At 42.1% G+C, this 21,172-nt stretch overlaps 1 protein-coding gene and 2 long non-coding RNA genes across 24 annotated transcripts; 2 read left to right on the top strand and 1 right to left on the bottom strand.

Annotated features, from left to right (window-relative positions):
• Positions 1-420: 420 nt before the first annotated feature.
• Positions 421-13,825, bottom strand: LOC123149648 (uncharacterized). 18 transcript variants are annotated; one of them, XR_006474785.1, is made up of 6 exons: positions 13,516-13,825; positions 12,659-12,823; positions 11,440-12,585; positions 11,258-11,329; positions 10,538-10,726; positions 421-786 (listed from the first exon to the last, which is right to left on the bottom strand). It is a non-coding gene; the product is annotated as an uncharacterized lncRNA (long non-coding RNA). The 18 variants fall into 18 exon arrangements; XR_006474795.1 differs by lacking the exon at positions 12,659-12,823 and having other exon boundaries at positions 11,440-12,166; positions 12,403-12,585; positions 13,516-13,824; XR_006474794.1 differs by lacking the exon at positions 13,516-13,825 and having other exon boundaries at positions 11,440-12,166; positions 12,403-12,585; positions 12,659-13,478.
• LOC123149647 (uncharacterized) lies at positions 1,032-5,412 on the top strand. 5 transcript variants are annotated; one of them, XM_044569345.1, is made up of 13 exons: positions 1,037-1,109; positions 1,178-1,267; positions 1,376-1,447; positions 1,731-1,820; positions 1,944-2,195; positions 2,308-2,493; positions 2,583-2,765; positions 3,200-3,382; positions 3,829-4,317; positions 4,390-4,461; positions 4,539-4,967; positions 5,042-5,134; positions 5,204-5,412. In XM_044569345.1, the coding sequence occupies exons 1-13, from the start codon at positions 1,052-1,054 to the stop codon at positions 5,368-5,370; spliced, it is 2,364 nt and encodes a 787-aa protein (XP_044425280.1). In that variant the 5' UTR covers positions 1,037-1,051; the 3' UTR covers positions 5,371-5,412. The 5 variants fall into 5 exon arrangements, with proteins under 5 accessions (XP_044425278.1, XP_044425281.1, XP_044425280.1 ...); XM_044569347.1 differs by having other exon boundaries at positions 1,084-1,109; positions 1,527-1,820; XM_044569343.1 differs by having other exon boundaries at positions 1,032-1,267.
• A 4,458-nt stretch (positions 13,826-18,283) lies between the features above and the next one.
• On the top strand, positions 18,284-19,571 carry LOC123147014 (uncharacterized). The gene is made up of 2 exons (XR_006473021.1): positions 18,284-18,428; positions 19,039-19,571. It is a non-coding gene; the product is annotated as an uncharacterized lncRNA (long non-coding RNA).
• Positions 19,572-21,172: the final 1,601 nt, after the last annotated feature.

Here is a 21,172-nt window from a genome sequence, read left to right as displayed (position 1 = left end):
ACATATACAACCGTCAGTTAGTCTAAAATCATAATCAGGGCCTCATCCGGTCCACAAAAGTACCAAACTGATAAGCGTAACCATCATATGGTAAGGGAATAGCTGTAGTCAAGTTCAGTGAATGATTCTAATCATTAAAAACAGGAAGTTCAACTGGTCAAACCACCAAATAAATTCAAAAAATCATGCATATGTTCCGCTCTGGACTGCTTCAAACCAGTCGAATAAGCCTTGGTCTCAACCAATCAGGCCGGACTAGATCGAACCAAATCAACCCACATGCGCAAGATATTTGATGCTCAACATATGGCATGTTTACCCTGAAACACTGAGGAAAGCGGTGCTAAAATCTGAAGTCTAATTCAAACAGTCCCCCAATACCACACTGCAGAGCCAAACCTAGACTAGCTTAGATTTCCATGCTCACCCACCAATTCCAAGTTCTTTATGACACCCATATCGTCGCTTAACAGCAAGTTTTTACCATGACTTCTCTGAGTTTTGTATATGCACATGTATGTCGGACTGCAAATAGCTGCTATTTGCTTTAGTACAGGTCACAGAAACAAACTACAAACAACCAAACAAACAAACCTACAAACAAAGTTGTAGGCAAATCGCAATATGAGAGTTTGAGCACCTTGCAACCCAACCGTGCCTTCATGATTTCGCCCCCTTACCATTGCCAACATCATGAGTTTCTGTAAATGTAACAAGCTGCCCTTATGTGTTGAATTCCTGTACAATAGCAAGCTGCCCTTGTGATCTTCGATGGCCTTCATCTGGCTGCAATCATATGAACAGTTCATCTTAACATCTTGAATTTTTAACATGTAACCAACATAGTCAGTTTACAAAAAATTGAAAGGTAGCAAAGTCTGTTGGACATGTCTTTCTATTTCGATATGTATAGGAAAACTCATAAATCTGTACAATGGAAACAGGCCTTTAGTACTGTTGGTATTTCACGTGATCTACTTGCAAAATCAGTTTACAAGTATTTGCGGGATACCTGAGTCTGTTGGACATGTCTTTTTTTTAATAGTTCCATATGGGGACTCCACACAGCAAGCCAACGAAACAGACGACCTCATCACATGTACCTCCAGGTATATGTTCACCTATAAATTGTGCCACACAAGTCAAACACCATCCCAGGAGACTGAATGTTTTGCAGGCCCGATGGAGGGGACAAATGTTGACGCCTCCAACGAAGGGAGTATACCCGTAGCCGACGATGTTGACAGAATTTACCCACGTAGTCCAGGTATAAGGCTGTGCAAATATGCAGAGCTTAATTTTATCCTTTTTATGTGATAAATCATACCTAACAGACTTGGGCACAACCTTATCTAATGTAGCGTGTGACTTGTAGGAGTCCATATTACTCCCTCCGAATGGATGATACTTGAACAGACCGATGGTGATAGCACATATGATACACCAGGTATATATGTACCTCCATGTATATGTTCAGCTACATATTTTGTTATACATGTCAAACACCATCACAGGAGATGTTGCAGGCCCGATGGAGGGGACAAATGTTGACGACTCTAACAAAGGGGGTATACATGTAGCCGACGATGTTCACAAGATTTACCCAATTAGTCCAGGTATTAAGGCTGTGCGTATATACAGAGCTTACTTTTATGCTTTTTATGTGATAAATCGTACCTAACAGACTTGGGCACAACCGATTTCTAATGGATCAAGCGTGTGACTTGTAGGAGTCCATATTACTCCCTCGGGATGGATGATACTTGAACAGACCGATTGTGAAAGGACATATGTTCATCAACCTTCCCATCTGATTACGGGTAAGTATTATGTTGCTGAAAGGTTAACACCATGTGCCTACAACTTTGCCTTATTTCGAGCCAATATTTTGTTATGTTTACATGATGCACACAACCACCCAATCTCATTCCTATATACTGTAGATTCGTTGCCGGCTCTCAGTAATCTGACAAAAGAACTAGCTGGCATGCAACGTGATAACGAGGAAAAGAGGTCGCAGAATGTTCCACGCCATCCTCTCAGTGATATCACTAATGCTTATCAACCATCCTCTATGGACCTTGACGAAAAAAGAGAGCTGATAAAAGCTCGGAGGCGAGCTGCTTATCGAAAGAAGAAAGAGGAGGCTACCGTCAAGCAACAAGATGAAAATCTGTCTGCCCTTATGATATCAGGTAAGAATGTTTTATGTGTCGGCACTGCGATAATAGTATATATACTCCCTCCATTCCACAATATAATGTTAATATCCGACGAAAAATGATGAGGGTACCATCAATGTACAAGCAGATGTGCAAAATGTTACCCTGTCCCCTCTCGGTGATATCGCTAATGGGTGTCAACCTACCTCGGTGGACCTTGACGAGAAAAAAGAGCAAATAAATGCTCGGAGGCGAGCTGCTTATCGAAAGAAGAAAGAGGAGGCAACCGTCAAGCAACAAGATGGAAATTTGTCTTCCCTTACGATATCAGGTAAGAATGATTTATGTGTCGGCACTGCAAGGATAGTATATATACTCCCTCTATTCCAGAATATAAGGTTAGTATCAATGTACATGCAGATATGCAAAATGTACCCCTGTTACCTCTCGATGATATCACTAATGGGTGTCAACCAACCTCGGTGGACCTTGACGAGAAAAAAGAGCAAATAAAGGCTCGGAGGCGAGCTGCTTATCGAAAGAAAAAAGAGGAGGCAGCCAGCAAGCAACAAGATGAAAATCTGGCTGCCCTTACGATATCAGGTAAGGATGTTTTATGTTTCAGCAATACGATGACCGTATATACTTTCTTAGTTAAGAATGTAGGTGACACATGTTTCCATGCAATTCAACCCCATGAATAATTGACCAAGAATAGTGAATAAAATAATTGACCAATAGTTGACCACTGTGTTCTACATACAATTCCTCATCATTTATGTTCAAATGAAAAGAAAAACGGAAAGTCGATATAGGTCAGACATACGACTTTTGAGTCCATATTTACACTTTATGTATGGGCACGAAGGGATTATTTAAATAATAAACGTTAGATAAAGAACTAGCTTCAACCAGCCAACCCAACTACGTCCAGCTATACATCATTGTTTAACCAGCCCGTGCAGCTATATAAAGTAAGCGTTTGTCTACTACATGAATTCTTGTTGAACAATGAAGACCCTAAACCCTCCGTGCAGATATGCAAAATGTTCCCCTGTTACCTCTCGGTGATATCACTAATGGGCGTCAACCAACCTCAGTGGACCTTGACGAGAAAAAAGAGCAAATAAAGGCTCGGAGGCGAGCTGCTTATCGAAAGAAAAAAGAGGAGGCAGCCAGCAAGCAACAAGACGAAAATGTGCCTGCCCTTACGAAATCAGGTAAGAATGTTTTATGTTTCAGCAATACGTTGATCGTGTATACTTTCATAGCTAAGAATGTATGCGACATATGTTTCCATGCAATTCAACCCCATGAATAATTGATCAAGAATATTGAATAAAATAATTGACCAATAGTTGACCACCGTGTACTATATACAATTCCTCATCATTCTGGTTCAAGTAAAAAAACTTTTGAAATCGATATAGGTCAGACATACGACTTTTGAGTCCATATTTACACTTTATGTATGGGCACGGAGGAATTATATAAAAAATAAACGTTAGATAAAGAACTAGCTTCAACCAGCCAACCCAACTACGTCCAGCTATAAATCATTGTTTAACCAGCCCGTGCAGCTATATAAAGTAAGCGTTTGTGTACTACATGAATTCTTGTTGAACAATGATGGTCTGATTATGTTTTCACACTATTGTTTAACCAGCCAACCCAACAACGTCTAGCTATACATCATGGTCATATGATGATGCCCCATTGCCTCCTTCAACTGCATCTGGTGTCATTCATGATAAAAAACAAGCTAGGCGTCAAAATGATAAAGAACGCAAGCGTAACTTAAGGTTAAGGGATGGGCAAAGGGAGCAGGAAAACGCGCAGAGGCGAGCAGATTATCGGAAGAATTTGGATAACGGAACGATCGATCTTCAACAAAAAAATCAAAATCAAAGAGAATGGCGCATGCAACACCGAGAAAGCATGACTTCTGATGAGAAGGGCGAGTCGAGTGCTCAGAGAAAGGCAAAGTATGCTGCAAAGAAAAACACTCTGTGTGCTGAATCGATCGCATTGCCGCGTCCAGATCTAACTAGCACAATGTCTGACTCTCACGCAGCACCTGACTTTCGGTCCACATCTGTGTGTCTAGATGGGGGCCCTGCAATGAGTATGCCGACGTACCCTGTCGGTACCGATGGTAAGAATTGGGTACTGTCACTCTTCTACACAAATTTTCAGTTGTACCGTCTCTTACCATCTCAATGAATAGGCATCATGCGCGAGGATCGTGCTCCTACCATCAAGGCAGCCCCCACATACATTCGCAACATCGAAACCGATGGTAGTTATCCCATCAACGGTCATCTTTCATTTTGTAATCATTCATCAGATATTTATAATGATTCAAAAATGTTGCAGGTGCCTATCTAAGCAGAACCTTAGGTGATGGTGTTGTAGATGGCAACCTCAGCAAAATCAATGAGCACCTAACAAGTGCCGACCATCAAACCAGTGATCCGCTAACAATAGCGGATAATGGAGCATACCAGCAGAGGCATGAGTCCAGAGCTCAGCCTAGGACGAGAGAGCGATCTTGCAAGGGAAGTATGGCGGCAAAGAAGCGTCAGGAGAAAATTGGCAAGCGGAAATCATCTACGAAGGTGCCACGTGGTGAGAGGAATGCTCTGCTAGATCGTCGTAATGAAAGCTTTGCAGGTAGGGTGAAGACCCCAACCGTCAGGTCCATCTCCATACCGGAAATGAGCTCAACTGGACAATCTACCGTAGTTGAAGCACACGGTGCCTCAACCTCATCTAGCACGCCGGAGTACACAATCAGAAGTGAAGGTAACACTCCCATCCTTACTCTCCTTGCATCCCTTGAGACTGAACCCTCATTTACTGGTTTCGCACCTGAGCAGACGACATGGACGCTTACCTTAGTCGTCTCATGAATGATAATGTCAACCCTGACAACCTCTTTGACGATGAGTATTACCTGTTTGCTGGTGAAGGTATGTACACCGACTTGAGCAACATCCACCCGTTGGGAATATCACACTAATTATAAACATTGTTTGCAGGCTCAGATGCTGATGACATGGAGCACGACGAATTGGAAGACTCAAGTCACAATACCTATGTCGACCATGATCCGTTGGACTATGTCTACTCAAACCTCCCAGACCACACACATCTTGAAGCACGCCGCGAACTGCGATCACTGCAAGGCCAAGAAGTTTGTGTCTGAGGCCCCGGGATTCTGCTGTCGCAGTGGGCAGATCGAGCTGAAGCAACCGGAGCCCATCCCGGAGCTAATGAGGCTTTGGTCTAGCATGGATGCGGACTCAAGGCATTTTCGGGAGAACATACGGTTCTTCAACGGCCACTTCTCCTTCACAACCCTCGGCGTCACGCCTCGATGAAAGCTACACAAACATGAAGTCTGGGGTGTACACGTTCCGGGCGCATGGCACCATCTACCACAACGTTCATTCCTTCGGGCCAACGTCCCGTACAGAGCATCTACAGTTGTACTTCTACGACGACGACCCAGGCCTAACCCATGGCAAGGCTGCCACCGAGCAATTAGACCAGGATGTCGTCAGAAAGTTAGTGGACATACTCAAGGAAAACCCATACTCCCAGCAGTTCAGGAGTTTGGGTGCGCATAGGGACAACCTCGACGATTACAGGATAGACCTCAACACTGACCAGAGACTAGACCAACGGAAGTATAATAGACCTCTGTCATCTGAGGTCGCTGCAATTTGGGTGGAGGGCACTGACCTAGCGAAGAGGTTTGATCGTAGGATTACACTTTGCGGGAATGACAACCAGAGGCACAGTATACATGTGACGGCTGGCTCATATGACCCACTCTCTTACCCACTCTTCTACCCAAGGGGGGAGCTCGGTTGGCACCCGAAACTACCTAAACGTGACGTCCCTTGGCCGGTTGTGCAACAACCAAGAGGTAGACGTGATGATGATGATGATGAGGATGATGCAGGTAAGCCTTATGTGTATTCTGTCGTTTAGATGAATTGTATACTTCTCATATGAATCATAATGTCCGCGTTACTCATCCATGTGCAGAGGGGAATAGCAGGTTATGCGTCTCGGTGAGAGACTACTACTGTTACATGCTCCAGACACGACCTGGGATATTCAATCCCATACTCTGTGGAGCACGATTGCTCCAACAATGGGGGGTGGACATGTACATCAAGATTGAGAGTTGTAGGTTGAAATGGTACAGGAAGAACCAGACAAAGATCCGTGCTGACCTGTATAAAGGAGTTGTTGATGCAATTACATCTGGGGAGACCCGGGCAAGCGCTGTTGGAGTAAGGATAGTGCTCCCTGGAACGTACCCAGGTGGCGACCGCGACATGAAGCGGAGGCATATGGATGCCATGGCAATTGTCCATACCTACGGGAAGCCTGACATCTTCTTAACCATGACCTGCAACCCTAACTGGGAAGAGATAACGAATGAGTTATTTCCTGGTCAGACAGCGCAAGACCGACCTGATCTTGTGGCTCGTGTGTTCCATGGCAAGCTAGAGGCTATGAAAGAGTTGTTGTTCAAGAAGAATATCCTGGGTGTTGTTGTCGCACATGTATATGTAGTCGAGTTCCAGAAGAGGGGCCTCCCCCACGCACACTTTTTGTTGATCATGGATTCTGCCTATAAGCTTGTCGTTCCGGAGCAGTACGATCGACTCATTTCTGCTGAGCTCCCAGACAAGCAGAAGTATCCTGAACTCCACGCCTTGGTGGTGAAACATATGATGCACGGACCATGCGGTGCTCTCAACCCCAAAAATGTGTGCATGCAACAGAACGAGTGCAAGTGCAGATACCCGCGGCCGTTCAATGAAAACACGGCACAAGGCAAGGACTCATACCTAGTTTATCGTCGTCGAGATAATGGTCGGCAGGCTAAGGTCCGGGGTAAATTGTTGGACAACAGATGGGTTGTGCCGTATAACCCTTACCTTCTGCCGATGTTCAATTGCCACATCAACGTTGAGGTTTGCTCCAGCATAAAGGCCGTCAAATACCTTTACAAGTACATATACAAGGGCCATGATAGGGCTTCTTTCAGCATCGACCAGCCCGACGCCGATGGTAACATTGATGAGATCAAAAGATACGTAGACGCGAGGTGGGTTACTCCTCCAGAGGCGATGTGGAGGATATTTGGCTTCCCCTTGTGTGCCAATGACCCGCTTGTCCTACAGTTGCCTCTTCATCTCCCGAATATGCACAGGGTGGCATTCAATGAGCAAGCTCACTTGACCGAAGTAGTCGCCTCTGAGAATGCTTCCAAATCCATGTTGACAGAGTATTTCAAAGCTAACCAAAACCACCCGTGGGCTAGGAATATATTGTACAAGGATTTTCCTGGAAGGTTCACATGGCAGAAGGGTAAGAAGTATTGGAAAGAGCGGGTGGAGCGTTTTCAGATAGGTCGAATTGTGTCTGCCAATCCAGCCGAGGGGGAGCGATACTATCTGCGTGTGCTGCTAAACCATGTTGCTGGCAAGACATCCTATGAGGACCTGCTCACCGTGGATGGTAGGCTATGCGGGAGCTTTAGAGAGGCTGCCGAAAGGTTGGGACTCATCGAGGCAGATAACACGCTCGACGACTGTCTTACCGAGGCAGAGCAGTGGGCGATGCCATGTTCACTCAGGAGGCTCTTCGCAACAATTTTGGTGCACTGTGAGCCAGGCGACGTGCGTGGTTTATGGGATAGGCACTTCGAGCCTATGTCTGATGACTATCGGCGATCACACACGTGCCCGATTGAGGTGGAACAGATGGTGTTGCTTGACATTAGGGGTATGTTGCAGTCCATGGGCAAAGACATAGCTGATTTCGCTCTTCCATGCATTGAGGATGCGTTCGACCCAACAGAGGGCGAGGCCAGAGAAGTGATCGAGGAATCTAACATCGATTTTGACATCAACGACACTAAATTGGCTTCGTCGCTAAACCCTGAGCAGAGGGTTGCATACGACGAGATACTAGCTTCGGTTGAACGCGGTGATGGGGGTGTGTTCTTTGTTGATGGCCCGGGAGGTACAGGGAAGACCTTCCTGTACAGGGCGCTGCTTGCCAAGGTTCGAAGCGAGGGAAACATCGCTATCGCTACCGCGACGTCAGGCGTCGCCGCTTCTATCATGCCTGGAGGCAGGACTGCCCACTCGAGGTTCAAGATCCCATTGAACTGCGACGATGGCGCCTCATGCACCTTCACGAAGCAGAGTGGTACCTCCAAGCTACTGAGGATGGCCTCATTGATACTATGGGACGAGGCCACCATGACTAAGCGACAGGCAGTTGAGGCACTGGACAACAGCATGCGCGACATCATGGGAAGACGGAACCGACCCTTTGGAGGAAAAACTGTTGTGTTTGGCGGGGACTTTAGGCAGGTGCTTCCGGTCGTCAGGAGGGGGTCCCGGGGTCAGATAATCGATGCAACCCTCCGAAGTTCACACCTCTGGAAGGGTATGCGCCAGCTAAGGCTCGTCACCAACATGAGGGCTCATAATGACACCTGGTTTGCGGATTACTTGCTAAGGGTGGGCAATGGCACCGAGGAAGTTGATGATCAAGGAAACATACGACTCCCTGAAGATATTTGTGTGCCGTCTACAGGCGAGGGTGACGACCTGGAGAAGCTGATTGACCATGTGTTTCCGAGACTAGATGACAACATGTCCGATCCGAATTACATGACTTCACGCGCAATCCTCTCCACCATGAACGACAACGTCGACAAGATAAACATAAGCATGGTAGAGCGTTTTCGGGGAGAAGAAGTAATCTACCATAGCTTTGACAGTGCAGAAGACGACCCGTATGGCTACTATGCTCCCGAGTTCCTAAATGGATTGACTCCCAACGGTCTGCCTCCGCATGCACTCAAACTGAAGCTCAACTGCCCTGTCATACTTCTAAGGAATATTGATCCGGCTAATGGTCTGTGTAACGGGACGAGGCTTGTGGTGCGAGGTTTCGAGAGGAACGCCATCGACGCAGAAATCGTGATCGGACAACACGCAGGTAGGAGGGTATTCCTTCCTCGAATACCCATATGCCCGTCTGACAACGACATGTTTCCGTTCAAGTTCAAGAGGAAGCAATTTCCTGTAAGGCTTAGCTTTGCTATGACGATTAACAAGGCTCAAGGCCAGACGATTCCGATTGTTGGCGTGTACCTACCTAATCCGGTGTTCTCTCATGGTCAACTCTATGTCGCATTGTCTCGAGCCACCGCAAAGAGAAATATAAAGATCCTCATTGAGAAGGAGAAGGAGAATGCCAAGAAGCAAAGCGGTAAATCTAAGAAGCGAAAACGACCTGCCTTGTCCTTACAGACCTCGATGAAGAACATCGTCTATAAGGAAGTCCTTACAGCCTGAAGTCCGCTCTTAAATATGTGAGAGGATTTACTCTTATGCTACAGGTAATTTGGTGCTCTTTGGTGCCTTTGTACATATCTCTATCTTTCGATGTTTGCAATTGAACTTTATTATGTTTATACTACAAGGCAAGTATTAATAATATTGCCTCGGATTTGTGACTTTGCAAGTTGCCAAATTTTGTTGTATGTGACATTATTTTTCGTTTTGCTGGTTTGCTTATGTATATTATTCTTTTGTTGTTTTGTAATCAATCATCTACTACATCTAAACCCGGCTTTGTTTTCCTGCACAAATATTACACACTGCCTTGATCACTCCGTTCTTGTAAAACTAGACTCCACTAGAGTGTTCTACATTAGAGAAATATTTATGATGTGGCCACAAATCAGGAACAGTCAATGTTATTTATTTTTGTTTACTATGTCATTTTTGTGACCGATGAGTATCTTTGGTATTAGAACTCCAGTTACACCAATTGGTTATTTGCATCTCAAGTTAAATTAGTCACTGTTAATCAAAATGAAATGTGGCCATTGGTTCTTCGATAATTGATGGTACAGATGGTCAAAGCAACAATGATATACCCCACTGGATTAATGGTATAGAAGTAGCTTATTTATGTGTGTTCCTTTTCTTTTACTCCTGGGCCATGAACAGATGAGGGCATGAACAGAAGTGCTAGGTGCATATAAATTCAGAGGACACTTTGCTCAAGTTATATGCATGGTGCACCAGCAAAGTGCTTCTACAAGTACTCCTAGCAGTTCAGAACTGCAAATACTCCTACTGCAAACAAAATTCAGTAAATTTCAGCGCATCTACTGCAAACTAAATTCAGTGCATCAACTCCATGTACTCCTAGAGTACTCTTTCTTTGAAATTCAGTGCATCTACTGGAAACAAAATTCAGTAAATTTCTAGCAACTACTCCTACTGCACAAAAAAATGAGTGAATTAAGCATGCAGACATACCTGATGCTCCAGGGGCATAAAACAATAATCTTCAGAGCTGTTGCAAATTGGATCAGAATCCAATTCTCAGTGTCAATGCCATATTTAATCATAAAATCCTTAAGAAGAAGGCGCAAGAACTTCAAATGTTCCTTTTCACGCAATTCGATTTGATGCAAGCGATGAGCTTCCTTAACAATAGTCGTTAACCTGGATAAAGAGGAGCATTTGCTTTAAGTGAAAAAAAACATAAATAAAGGTTAAAATTTTCTAGAAGTTGGTACAGCCCTGAATATAACAAAACTAGAAGATACCCCGCGCGTTGCAGCGGGAATTTTAAGAAAATAAGTTGCAAGAAAAAAAAGGACAACTATATTATATACATGTGATAGCAAATAATGTACTAAAGTGGAAGCGCCATGTGTGCATTATTAGTGAATCAAATGGTGATTCAGATGCATGAGAATAAATTTAAGTCATCAAAAAATTGTGAGTTGTTACAACCTAGAGCACATTTATATACACGACCCTAACATATTACTTGCAATACAAAAAACTAAAATGAGCATGCTGCATTACATGATATTCTGCACATGCTTATGTACATTTTGGAAATCACTAAATGTTCTTCCTGAAGTATAGTTGACACTCTCGAATCACCAAAAATACTTGGTGTATCAAATTTATTCTCCGCCTCCGGTGCATATTAAAAAAGTCATCAAAGAGTGAAGGCATGCTCACGTTGTGCTTGAGTGAGAAAACGAAGCATCCTCAAGTGGTGTGTGGTGTCATCAATAGATGCTGTGTCGGGAGCTTTGACACAGACCGGTGGAAAGAATTCAAATCAATTATTGTTCTATTGTCAAGGATAATAGAGAACACATAATTATACAATGCATTTAAAAAGGGAATACAGATCATACCACCAAGTAATGGAATAGCAAACAGTAATCCATGAAATAATACTTGAAAAAAATAATCCATTTCAGTTGACGACCACAAAGGTATGGTTAATGCAACGTAGTAAGCTCTGTTGATCCAGATTGGTGTACATACGACCATCCATCTTTCTCTGAAGTAATGAGTACAATTTAAGAGAAAAATGTCAGTAGAACAGCCAGATCATATAAAGCTTTAGTATCTGGAGCACAACATCTATATTTAAGCTTTGCATCGACCAATACATGAAATTTCCAAGCCAGACAACTGATGTTGTTCTAGGTACAACATTTTTTAAATCTCTAGATTTAAGAAGTGGACTGGCAGAAAATGTATTGCGATGGCAGAATCAAACGTACTCCATGAAGAAGAGGTTGTAGGGAGAACCTGATATGGAGAGGATAGGGGTAGCTGCAAATCTGTTCCGACAAACACGCATGACACGTGCAAGCGGTTGGTGGACTTCTGATTCGTCCCACCATCTTGCAGGATAGTTATAGCTTGTAACTGAAGCGAAAGGAATCAAATACAACAATAGTATCAAACTGTTGTCAGGGTATCACTTACCTGGAGAAAGAGATTGCACAATTGCTTTCTCTGATCGAACTCTCCGCCTCCTCGCTCCCTTCCACCGAGAATCAGCACGTCGCCCAGCCGTCCACCTGTAGGATCCTCCATAACAGCCCAGAAGTTTGACAATCATCTACCCACCTTCCTTAGAGTGAGCAGAACATGAGAAAATCGAACGGAAATTTGGTATAACACAATTGTCTAAATCATGAAAGGAGGCAGGATCAATGATTAAAAAATGGGAGCATTACTAGCAAGCGGTGGCAAGCATTACCAAAAGTCATGTAGAAAAAGCAGAGTAATCGATTAGATGATCTTGAGTTTGTCATTGATGACAGCCAAATCTTAAGGAGCATCAGCAAGGAAAAAATAAGAACCTTTGCTGGATCATTGAGGTAGTCCCCATCAAAAGAGAAAATTGCAATGCCAACGGGTGCTTCATATAGCAGCACAATAGTCATGTCTCCTGTCGGGAAACCAAGTAAAGTACGCACGGGATTCATCTGACTCCAAATTATGATCTCACAATCCGGAACATCAACATAAAGACAGGCTATTCCCTAAAAAAGCAGGTGGTGGTCAGTACTGTTCACCCAGACAGAAGCAACAAGAAAGCTTACAAAGTATACTAACCAGGTTCATTTCAATTATTCTTTTATATTCAGAACTTCCCACAACTAATTTGTTCTCAGAACCACACAGTTCGGTGAGCCTCTTGGCTAGGTGATCGTCAATAGCGTTATTAACTATGTCAATGGGGCAGGGCACCATCTCATTTTGTATGAGTTATTTCAAAATCTTGTCAGATACAATACAATTGTCTAAATCATGAAAGAAGCAGGGTATTTGACAAAGCAGTGCGTCAATTATAAAGTATACTCTTGCTTAAGCCTTTGTATGTATGTTTCTCTCGGTAATGCTCTCGAATGTTCATGCATAGAGCTAGACGTCTGTATTCCTCCATTCTTGGTAGGAGTACCATGCCAGAGCTCATTCATCCCTAGCTAGGAAGATCTAACCACTCAGTAGAAAATCTGAATTTTGGGTCGGCCCTAGCAAAGCTGCTGCAAGCAATTTTGGGTCGGCCCTAAGTAACTGAACGATTACAGAAATCTGAATTCGACATGAGCTCCACACAACCAAGTAGTGCTTATTATCTGTTCTATATGTCGCTGGTAGGTATCCACGCTAGCTACAGCCGAGTCAACTCCACTTTTCTGAAAAACTGCTACACGCGCAAGACAAAAAGGTAATCCACAGATTGCCCAACCACAACAAGGAACAAAACATCTTCTCCTCGAGAGGAAAAGGCAGGGGGCAAAGGTAGGCAGAGCATCGAGACGAATCGATTCGTCCAGCCGACGAGCTAGCGAGCCAGCCAGTCCATTCGGAACAGAGCCCGCACCCACCCGCAGAGGAAGCGCGGAGTGAGGGAGGGGGGGGGGGGGGGGGGGGGGGAGGGAGGTGGTAGCAGGAAGGGGGAGGCGTACCCGCACTTGTCGCAGAGCACGGCAAAGCCGCCGGATCGCAGCGGCCAGTCCTTCTCCACTCGCCCACCCCCGCCGCCGTCGGGGCGGGCGCGCCGCACGCCGCGTTCATGCACCTCGCCGCCGCCGCCGTGGGAAACGAGGGAGCCGGTTGTGCGCGCACCTGATCGACTTCGGATGAGTGGAGGGGAAGGGATGAGAGGGGGCGGCGGTGGGAGATGAAGTCGCCGGCTGTGGGGGGAGAGCGGAGGGAGTGGAGTGGGTGAGATCTAAGCACTCTACGGGAATGGAGAGAGTGAGGGAGACTGGTGCTGGTTGGTTTTTTTTTAGTAATACTGTTTTTTTCGGGATTTTGAGTAATACTGTTCTTTCTTTATGACTTGGAGTAATACTGCTAGGTTGGGTGCTGGTTGGCCGTGCTGGTTAGCCAATTTGGGCCTTTGACGTTTGCTCTTCGAAGGAAAAATACACTAAAGTATATAAATTGGATCATATGAATAAATGTTTTTTATACTTATTACATATATTCAGAGTATCACAAAAAAATCAAATTGAGAAAAGAAATCGAATATACTTGGTTTATGTTGGATTGCTTGCATGTTTTTAAGTTTTGTCGGACAATTTTCCTTAGCCTATAAAAAAGAATTAAAAATTACCAAAAGAATATATAAATATATTAAAATGATTTAAGAAATTTCAGATGACATATTATTTATATATGAACATTATAGTTGGTTGTTTGCTCCGAAAGAAATGCAACATATTTTTTGTAATAATATGAAAAATGGTTTTCTTTTTACAAAATAAAACAACTGTAACATATTTTTAGTTGGATCATCACTTTATATGTATACATTGTTAATGTGCTATTTTGTTATCACTTTACATTACAAGTTAAGTGGATTTCAATTATTATGCAATTGTGACCGCGGTATATTGTCTCTATCTGTGACTATTTCAAAAGCCCGTGGCAACGCACGGGCATTCTACTAGTAGAAATAGTATATCGGAGTACTAATTAGCTATTAGAAATAAATGCAATGCGCCTTAAACCTTGTCTATTGTGGAAACGCACGCAAATTTAATTGTGCCTTCTAAACTATGACGGAGGGAGTATGTTGCAGGAATTTTGGAATCCAAGACTCTTATTCTCGTTGAGTGGAAATAAGAGCGCTCTTAATTTCTGGTCGGCCTCATGAGGGTAAATCACGGCCTTTTGAGTTTTCAATCATTTACTAGCTCAGTAAAACCAGCCATCATATTTTATTTGAAAAAGCCCATTAAATAAAAAGATGGTCATAGGCTTAAAAACATATCACAAATTTATAAATCATGATTTGTTTTTAAAAAAAAAATCATGGATTTAGAAATTATTTCTGGATTTCAGAAAATGTTAGTGGATTTTAAGAAAAGTTTCAAAATTAGGAAATGTTCCCAGACTTTGAAAATGATTAATAACTTAAAAATATCTATGAGATTAATAAAATGTTCATGAATTTGATAAAAATCACTGTTTTTAATCAATGTCATGAATTAATATGTGAAAAAACTGAAAATAAAAACAACCAAGAAAAGAGGAAAAATAAAAGGAAAATAAGAAAACCGTAGAGAAAATACAAAAACAAAAAACAAAACAGTAAACCAATGCCTTCTAGAAGCTTCTCAAAACCAGGAAAACCACTCGACCCAGTAAGGCTATATAGGTGTGCGTTTTGTATAGAAACCATTATAATATCATAATACGGGTAGACCCCGGTCCACTCTTTTTTAAACTGGAATTATAAAGGTTTCATTACATCATACGATGCAACATATCCGTAGCCACTTCAGCTTATACAAAGTCTGGGAGTACATATAACCAGTGCTATTGTCGTGTGTCCTCACTGGGGTCGTTAGGTTTCTACAGTGCGACCAAAACTCTCAACATGCGAAACACATACTTATACGGCGCCCTCAACGACCCTGTAGCTCTCGTTCTCTCAGTTTGGCTCCCTGCTCTGCTCATTCGTTTAGCTTTTTTCTCTCTCTCACCGGCTCCACTGCTCACTCGTAAAAAACCTACTATCCTTTTTTTTATTTGAAGCATTCATTAAGTAAAAATATTTCACAAAATTTTAAAATATTGCATATTAACAATCCATGAGTTTTTTAAAAAATGTTCTCAAATTTAAAATAAATCATCGATTTAAAAAATTCTCACTAATTTGGAAATGTATTTTAAAATTTTATTTTTTACAAACTTTACAAATGTTTGTGAACTTTAAGAATATCAGAGAATTTAAAAACTATTCATGGATTTAAAAAATGTTCTCCTTTTTTAAATAATATAAATATATATAATGTTTGTGAATTAAAATGTGGAAACCATAAAAATAAGGGAAGAAAAACTTGATATGATAAAAAGATAAATATGTATTAAAATTGGTAGAAAAATACATAAATATAAAGAAAATAAAAAATAAACCAACCAATACCTTCTCAAAACCAGTAAAATTGGCTGACCCATTATGACTATATAGGTGTGTGTTTTGTAAATGAAGTATTCTAAGTTATATGGGTAGAACACACTGCCCTCTTTTTAAACTACCTTTACCAAGATTCCATTACATAATATATGATGGGGCATATTGCTAGTCTTGAGCCTTTCAAAAGTTGGGGTCTACATCTAACAAGTGTTGCTGGCATGTTCTTTCACTGGGTCGTTGGTTTTCTATAGTATGGCCTACAAGTCTCAACCAAGGACATGCATCCTTATAGGCAAGGCCCTTAGCCACCCCACAACCAGCAACCCGCCAAGAGGCTCCAAATCATCTCCCATGGACCAGACCATGAATCTCTCATTCACTCAGCTTGGCTCCTTTATCCACTCATCAATTTAGCTTTATTCTACTCATTGCACTCCTAACTATAAAAAATCGTCTACTGTTTTTATTTGAAAAGGTTCATTGCATCGAAAGATGTTCACAAATGTTTAAAAAATGTTGCAAAATTTTAAACCTAAATATTTAAAATCATTTATGGATTTTATAAAATGTTAACAAATTTAGAATTAACAAAATCACCAACTTTTAAAATGTTCGTGAACTATAAAAATCCATGTATTTGAAATTATTATTGAATTGGAAAATGTTCGTGTATTTTTAGATTTACACCTTTTTGAAAAATATTAACAAATTATAATTAATGTTCATGAATGAAAATTTAGAAAAGGAGAAAGCAAGATAAAGAAATAATAGGATAAGGAATAACCAAGAAAAAATCAAGAGAAACTACTAAATCTGGTACAGAAAACACACAATGAAAGAAAAAGAAAAACCAGCGAATAGCTTCTAGAACCTTATCAACACCGGAAAACTGGTCGACCCATTACAACTATATAGATGTGTGTCTTGTGTAGAAACTATTCTACTCCCCCCCCCCCCCCCGCCGATCCATTGCACTAAATCAGCTCCAATTAATTAATATGGATAGGAGGGAATACCATATATGGGTAGAACTCGGTCCCATTTAAAAAAACTCGAATTGCCAATATCCATTACATGATACAATGCGGCATATCACCAACAATTTCTAACCAGTGCTCTTGGCATGTGTCCTCGTTGGGGATTGTTGTTTTTCTATAAATGGACACAGATTTCTCAACAAGCAACACACACCTCTACAAGACTCAACGACTCTCATAGCCCCCAACGTATCAAGAAGCTTCAAATCTATGAAGCTGAGTATCTGAATAGATAACAATAGAGATGTGCCTGAAGTGAGATTCAAGGAGAATATTGGTGTGAAAAGTATATACTTTGCTAAGGTAGCAAATATCTATGTTTATACGACACTACGAGGGTTAAGAAACTTCATCTATTTTGGTTCTGGAGCAAAGAGCCAAGTATTGCCTTATATCGGGTTTTAAATGGTCAACATTTAATGACATATCTTCTATATCTAAATAGCTAGCCTCCACTAACATATTTCTTATGTGATCATGGAATATTCATCTGTAGGACAATTTGGACACTTTTAGATGAAAGTTGGACCAAAAATGGTGAAAGGTATTGGCATGGGAGAGCTCTAATTGTAGCTTATGTATTCACCATGAAATCAACATGTCATGTTTTTAATGACGCTTTGATTCGATGGAGCCATGTGGCATATCGTTTAAGTGGCATCAAACTTAGCCCTTCATTGCCGTGTTGTGAATATGTTTAGCAACTGAGTGAGAGGTTTATTAAATATTTTGCAATATTTGGTTTTAGCCAAAGCATTTGTGTTGGGCATTATGATGTTGTTTTTGATAAAAGGGAATATTTCACATGGGTGATCCATACTCCATATTTAGGCACACACTTTGCTCCATGCTTGGCCTACTGTTCAGCAACATGACGACCACGTGTTGGTGACGATACCATGCACGTTCTTATAGCTTGTTGTTAGAGAACCATTATCTCTCCTTGCAAAGAAAAAAGAGAGCTGTTATCTCAACAGGAATGGCAGTTTAGTCTTGGCAACATGGCATCTTAAGCCTACTAGCGGCGTTAGGATTGTTTTGCTTCTTTCATTGTTATCTATTGCAACGATTTAGTTTACTAGGTTTGTCTCTGCTGATGTCGTCATTTGCGATGGCTGTATGCGTCTCTGACAGAGCTGGCAAGAGAACCGATAATAATCAATAAAAGCTTCCATTGAAAAAAAAAGGACATCTCACCATCTTTAGGAGTCCACAAAGATTATGTCAGGCCCACTTCGCTTTCCAGCCCACGTCAGGCGCGGCCCAGGCTGGCTGCTTTCCTCTTCCTTACCTCTACAGTGGTGCTAACCTAACGCCCGGCAAGACAGCCGCCGGCCGTCGAAACGCACGCCGCCGCACGCCCTCTCTCTCCGGTCAAGACGCGCACGCCGCACCGCCGTCCCCCGTTGATAAGGTCTCACTCAACCTCTCCTACTTTCTACCCCCCCTGTGTCCGTTGCTTGCGGCATCGCTGCACCCGTAGGGTCTGTCTGATGGGGGCTGTGTCCGTTCGGTCCATGTAAATTAGTCTGAAGAACAGCAAAATCCATTAAACATGAGCCCGCTTCTGGACGCAAGCGTATCTGAGCTATGAACAAAGGATTTGGGTGCAGTCTGCAGTGTGTCGTGTTGGGAGCCGGCCGCAGTTGTTACAGTATCAACACCTGGATTACAATCCCTGTTAGTAGTCCACTCCGGTGGTTTGTTTCAGCCTGAATTCGTCTTAGATTGATTCGCCACAAGGGTGCGGCGATCTTCTGCTGATGCAGAGCCGATTAGTTTCAGAACTGCCTCAGTTCGACATCAGTATTTCGCTCCTGTTATCTGCTTCAGTCTGAATCTATCTTAGGTTGCCTTGCCAACAGGGCTGGTTTGTTTTCAGAGCTGCCACTAGCATAGCATTAGCATTTTGTTTTGTACCGCTGAAGAGTTTTGCTACGATTCATATTGTTGAGTGGGCTATACATATGAATTTGTTGATTTCCCATTGGTTTCGTCATTTGAGCTTTGAATTTTCTTGTCAGGTTCAGCTGTGGATGACGGACCAGATGAATGCTGCGGCAAGTCTTAATCCAAGAGCGAGAGCCACCCTGGTTCTCGCTGGGGAATCGTTCACAGTCAGCTCCGAGTCCGGTACCCTGTCGGAGCAGCTGGCGGCAAATGAGGGAGAGGAGCATGGTGATACTCAAGGAGTACATTACCAAGCACAACGCTCCGAACGATGTCCCTGATGAATCCATCGAGGGCTCATCTGATGAGGAGGGTGAAGCACTTGCCAAAACCCCGCCAAAGAAATCTAAGAAGAAGTGATCGTCCTAAATCTCATCATATTTATCGTGCTCTTTCTTAGTCTCCTCTTGCAAAGATCAGAGAACATGCTGTCATCACTTGCTACTATTGCCCTGACACGAAAAAGATCAAGTTATCGTTAGGCACTAACTGCTTGTTTATGGAATTGTTATCTGAAGCTATGTGCAGGGGTAGTTTGCACCTTTCTGTACAAATCGTCTGTTAGATGTTTTGCTTTGGAGGGGAATATACGAGCTTCAGCACAAAAGTTCTTTGCTGTTAAATGTCCATGTTCAGTAAGGTGCCAACAACTCAATTGAAATCCAACAAGCTGTTTCATGAAAAGTATATCGTGTTATAGTGTATTTTCTGTACACATGCATCAAACTGTGGGTTAAAAAAAAAGCTTCCGGCACACTCAATCAACCATGTTTTTTAGTTTCCTTGACAGTAAAAAATAGTGTTAAAAACTATGTTTCCAAGCCCTGTCAAAATTCCTGAAGCTTCTCCCTTGTGTCTGGTTCACATATCTTCCTCAGCATAGTACCGCTCTCTCGCTCAACGTGCTGAAAACGCCTGACGACCTGTTGTGCTATGTGTTGTTGTTCAAGTGTCTATGTCAAAACAACTAGTTAACCAATAACAATCTTCCTGTTCCGGTGACGGTGAGACACTGAACAATGGAACAAAAAGCAAACTCCCAATCTCACAGTAAGTAAACTATTTGTAAAGTTGTACACTACTCTCTCCGTTCCGAATTACTTGTCTTGGATTTGTCTAGATACAGAGGTATTTAGCACTAAAATCTAGACAAATCTAAGACAAGTAATTCGGAACGGAGGGAGTACATAAGAACATGATATCTGTGCTTTTGTGGAGTAGCTTTCCCGAGCAGATCGTAGGAATAACCGTGCTTAGATTAAACTGGTAGTAAGATATTTTGGTAATAAACACTGTTCTGTTCTGTTCTGAACACAATACAGAAACTCCGACAGCATGAACTCAATTTGGGATTGGCAGCAACACACTAGGACATGTCACTCACGATACAAGTGTTTCCTCTCGAACCTTCTGGCCGGTTTCACTCCTTGTTTGTGATTAATGATACACGTGGTTACTTAAAGAAAAAGGCCACTCGCGATACTGGAACTGCAATTGATGTATAAGCACAAACATGCTGTCGCAGTGGCACATTTTTAAATGGAGACAAAATTGAAAAGAATTGCCTAGCTAAGTAACTGAAAACTGGATGCAAATTGCTATAATCCACTGAGCGGCATGCACAGAATCCCCCCGCCCCACACACACACCAATACAAAGAGTGCCTCATCGAAAGTGAATCCACCGCCGCCGCCACCGTCCCCGCTTTCTCGGTGGAGCTCTTGGGTGCCTCCATCCCGACGACAACGATCGATTGGATGTGTAACATAGCGGCCGGTTTTCTTCCTAGTGTTTTTCAATTGGTTTATATATTTAATTTTGAGAAAATAAGGACAAATATTTTTTTAAAGTAAACATCTTTTTGAAAATTTGAAAACATTTTAATAAACATGAGCATTTTATTAAAAAAATTGAACATTTTTGAACCTTCATGAACAATTATCAAATTGGGGATTTTTTTAATTGTGATTTCTAAAATTCAAACTTTTTTGAAATTTAAGGTACATTTTAATTTTTTTAAATCCAATATATCTGGAAATTCAGGAACATTTTTTAATCCAATTTTTTTGGAAGTTTCAGGAATTGTTTTTCAAAAAATAAAAACATTTTGATTGCATACTTTGATTGTACAGAGTCACACACTAGAAACTGCTAAGTTGTTAAACCGTACGCTTTACAGATTTCTGCCGAGATTTCTAAGATTATAAA

The sequence above is a fragment of the Triticum aestivum genome, chromosome 7A, assembly GCF_018294505.1.
Source record: "Triticum aestivum cultivar Chinese Spring chromosome 7A, IWGSC CS RefSeq v2.1, whole genome shotgun sequence".
In the NCBI taxonomy this organism is placed as follows: domain Eukaryota; kingdom Viridiplantae; phylum Streptophyta; class Magnoliopsida; order Poales; family Poaceae; genus Triticum; species Triticum aestivum.
This window is presented reverse-complemented; position numbering and strand designations above follow the sequence as displayed.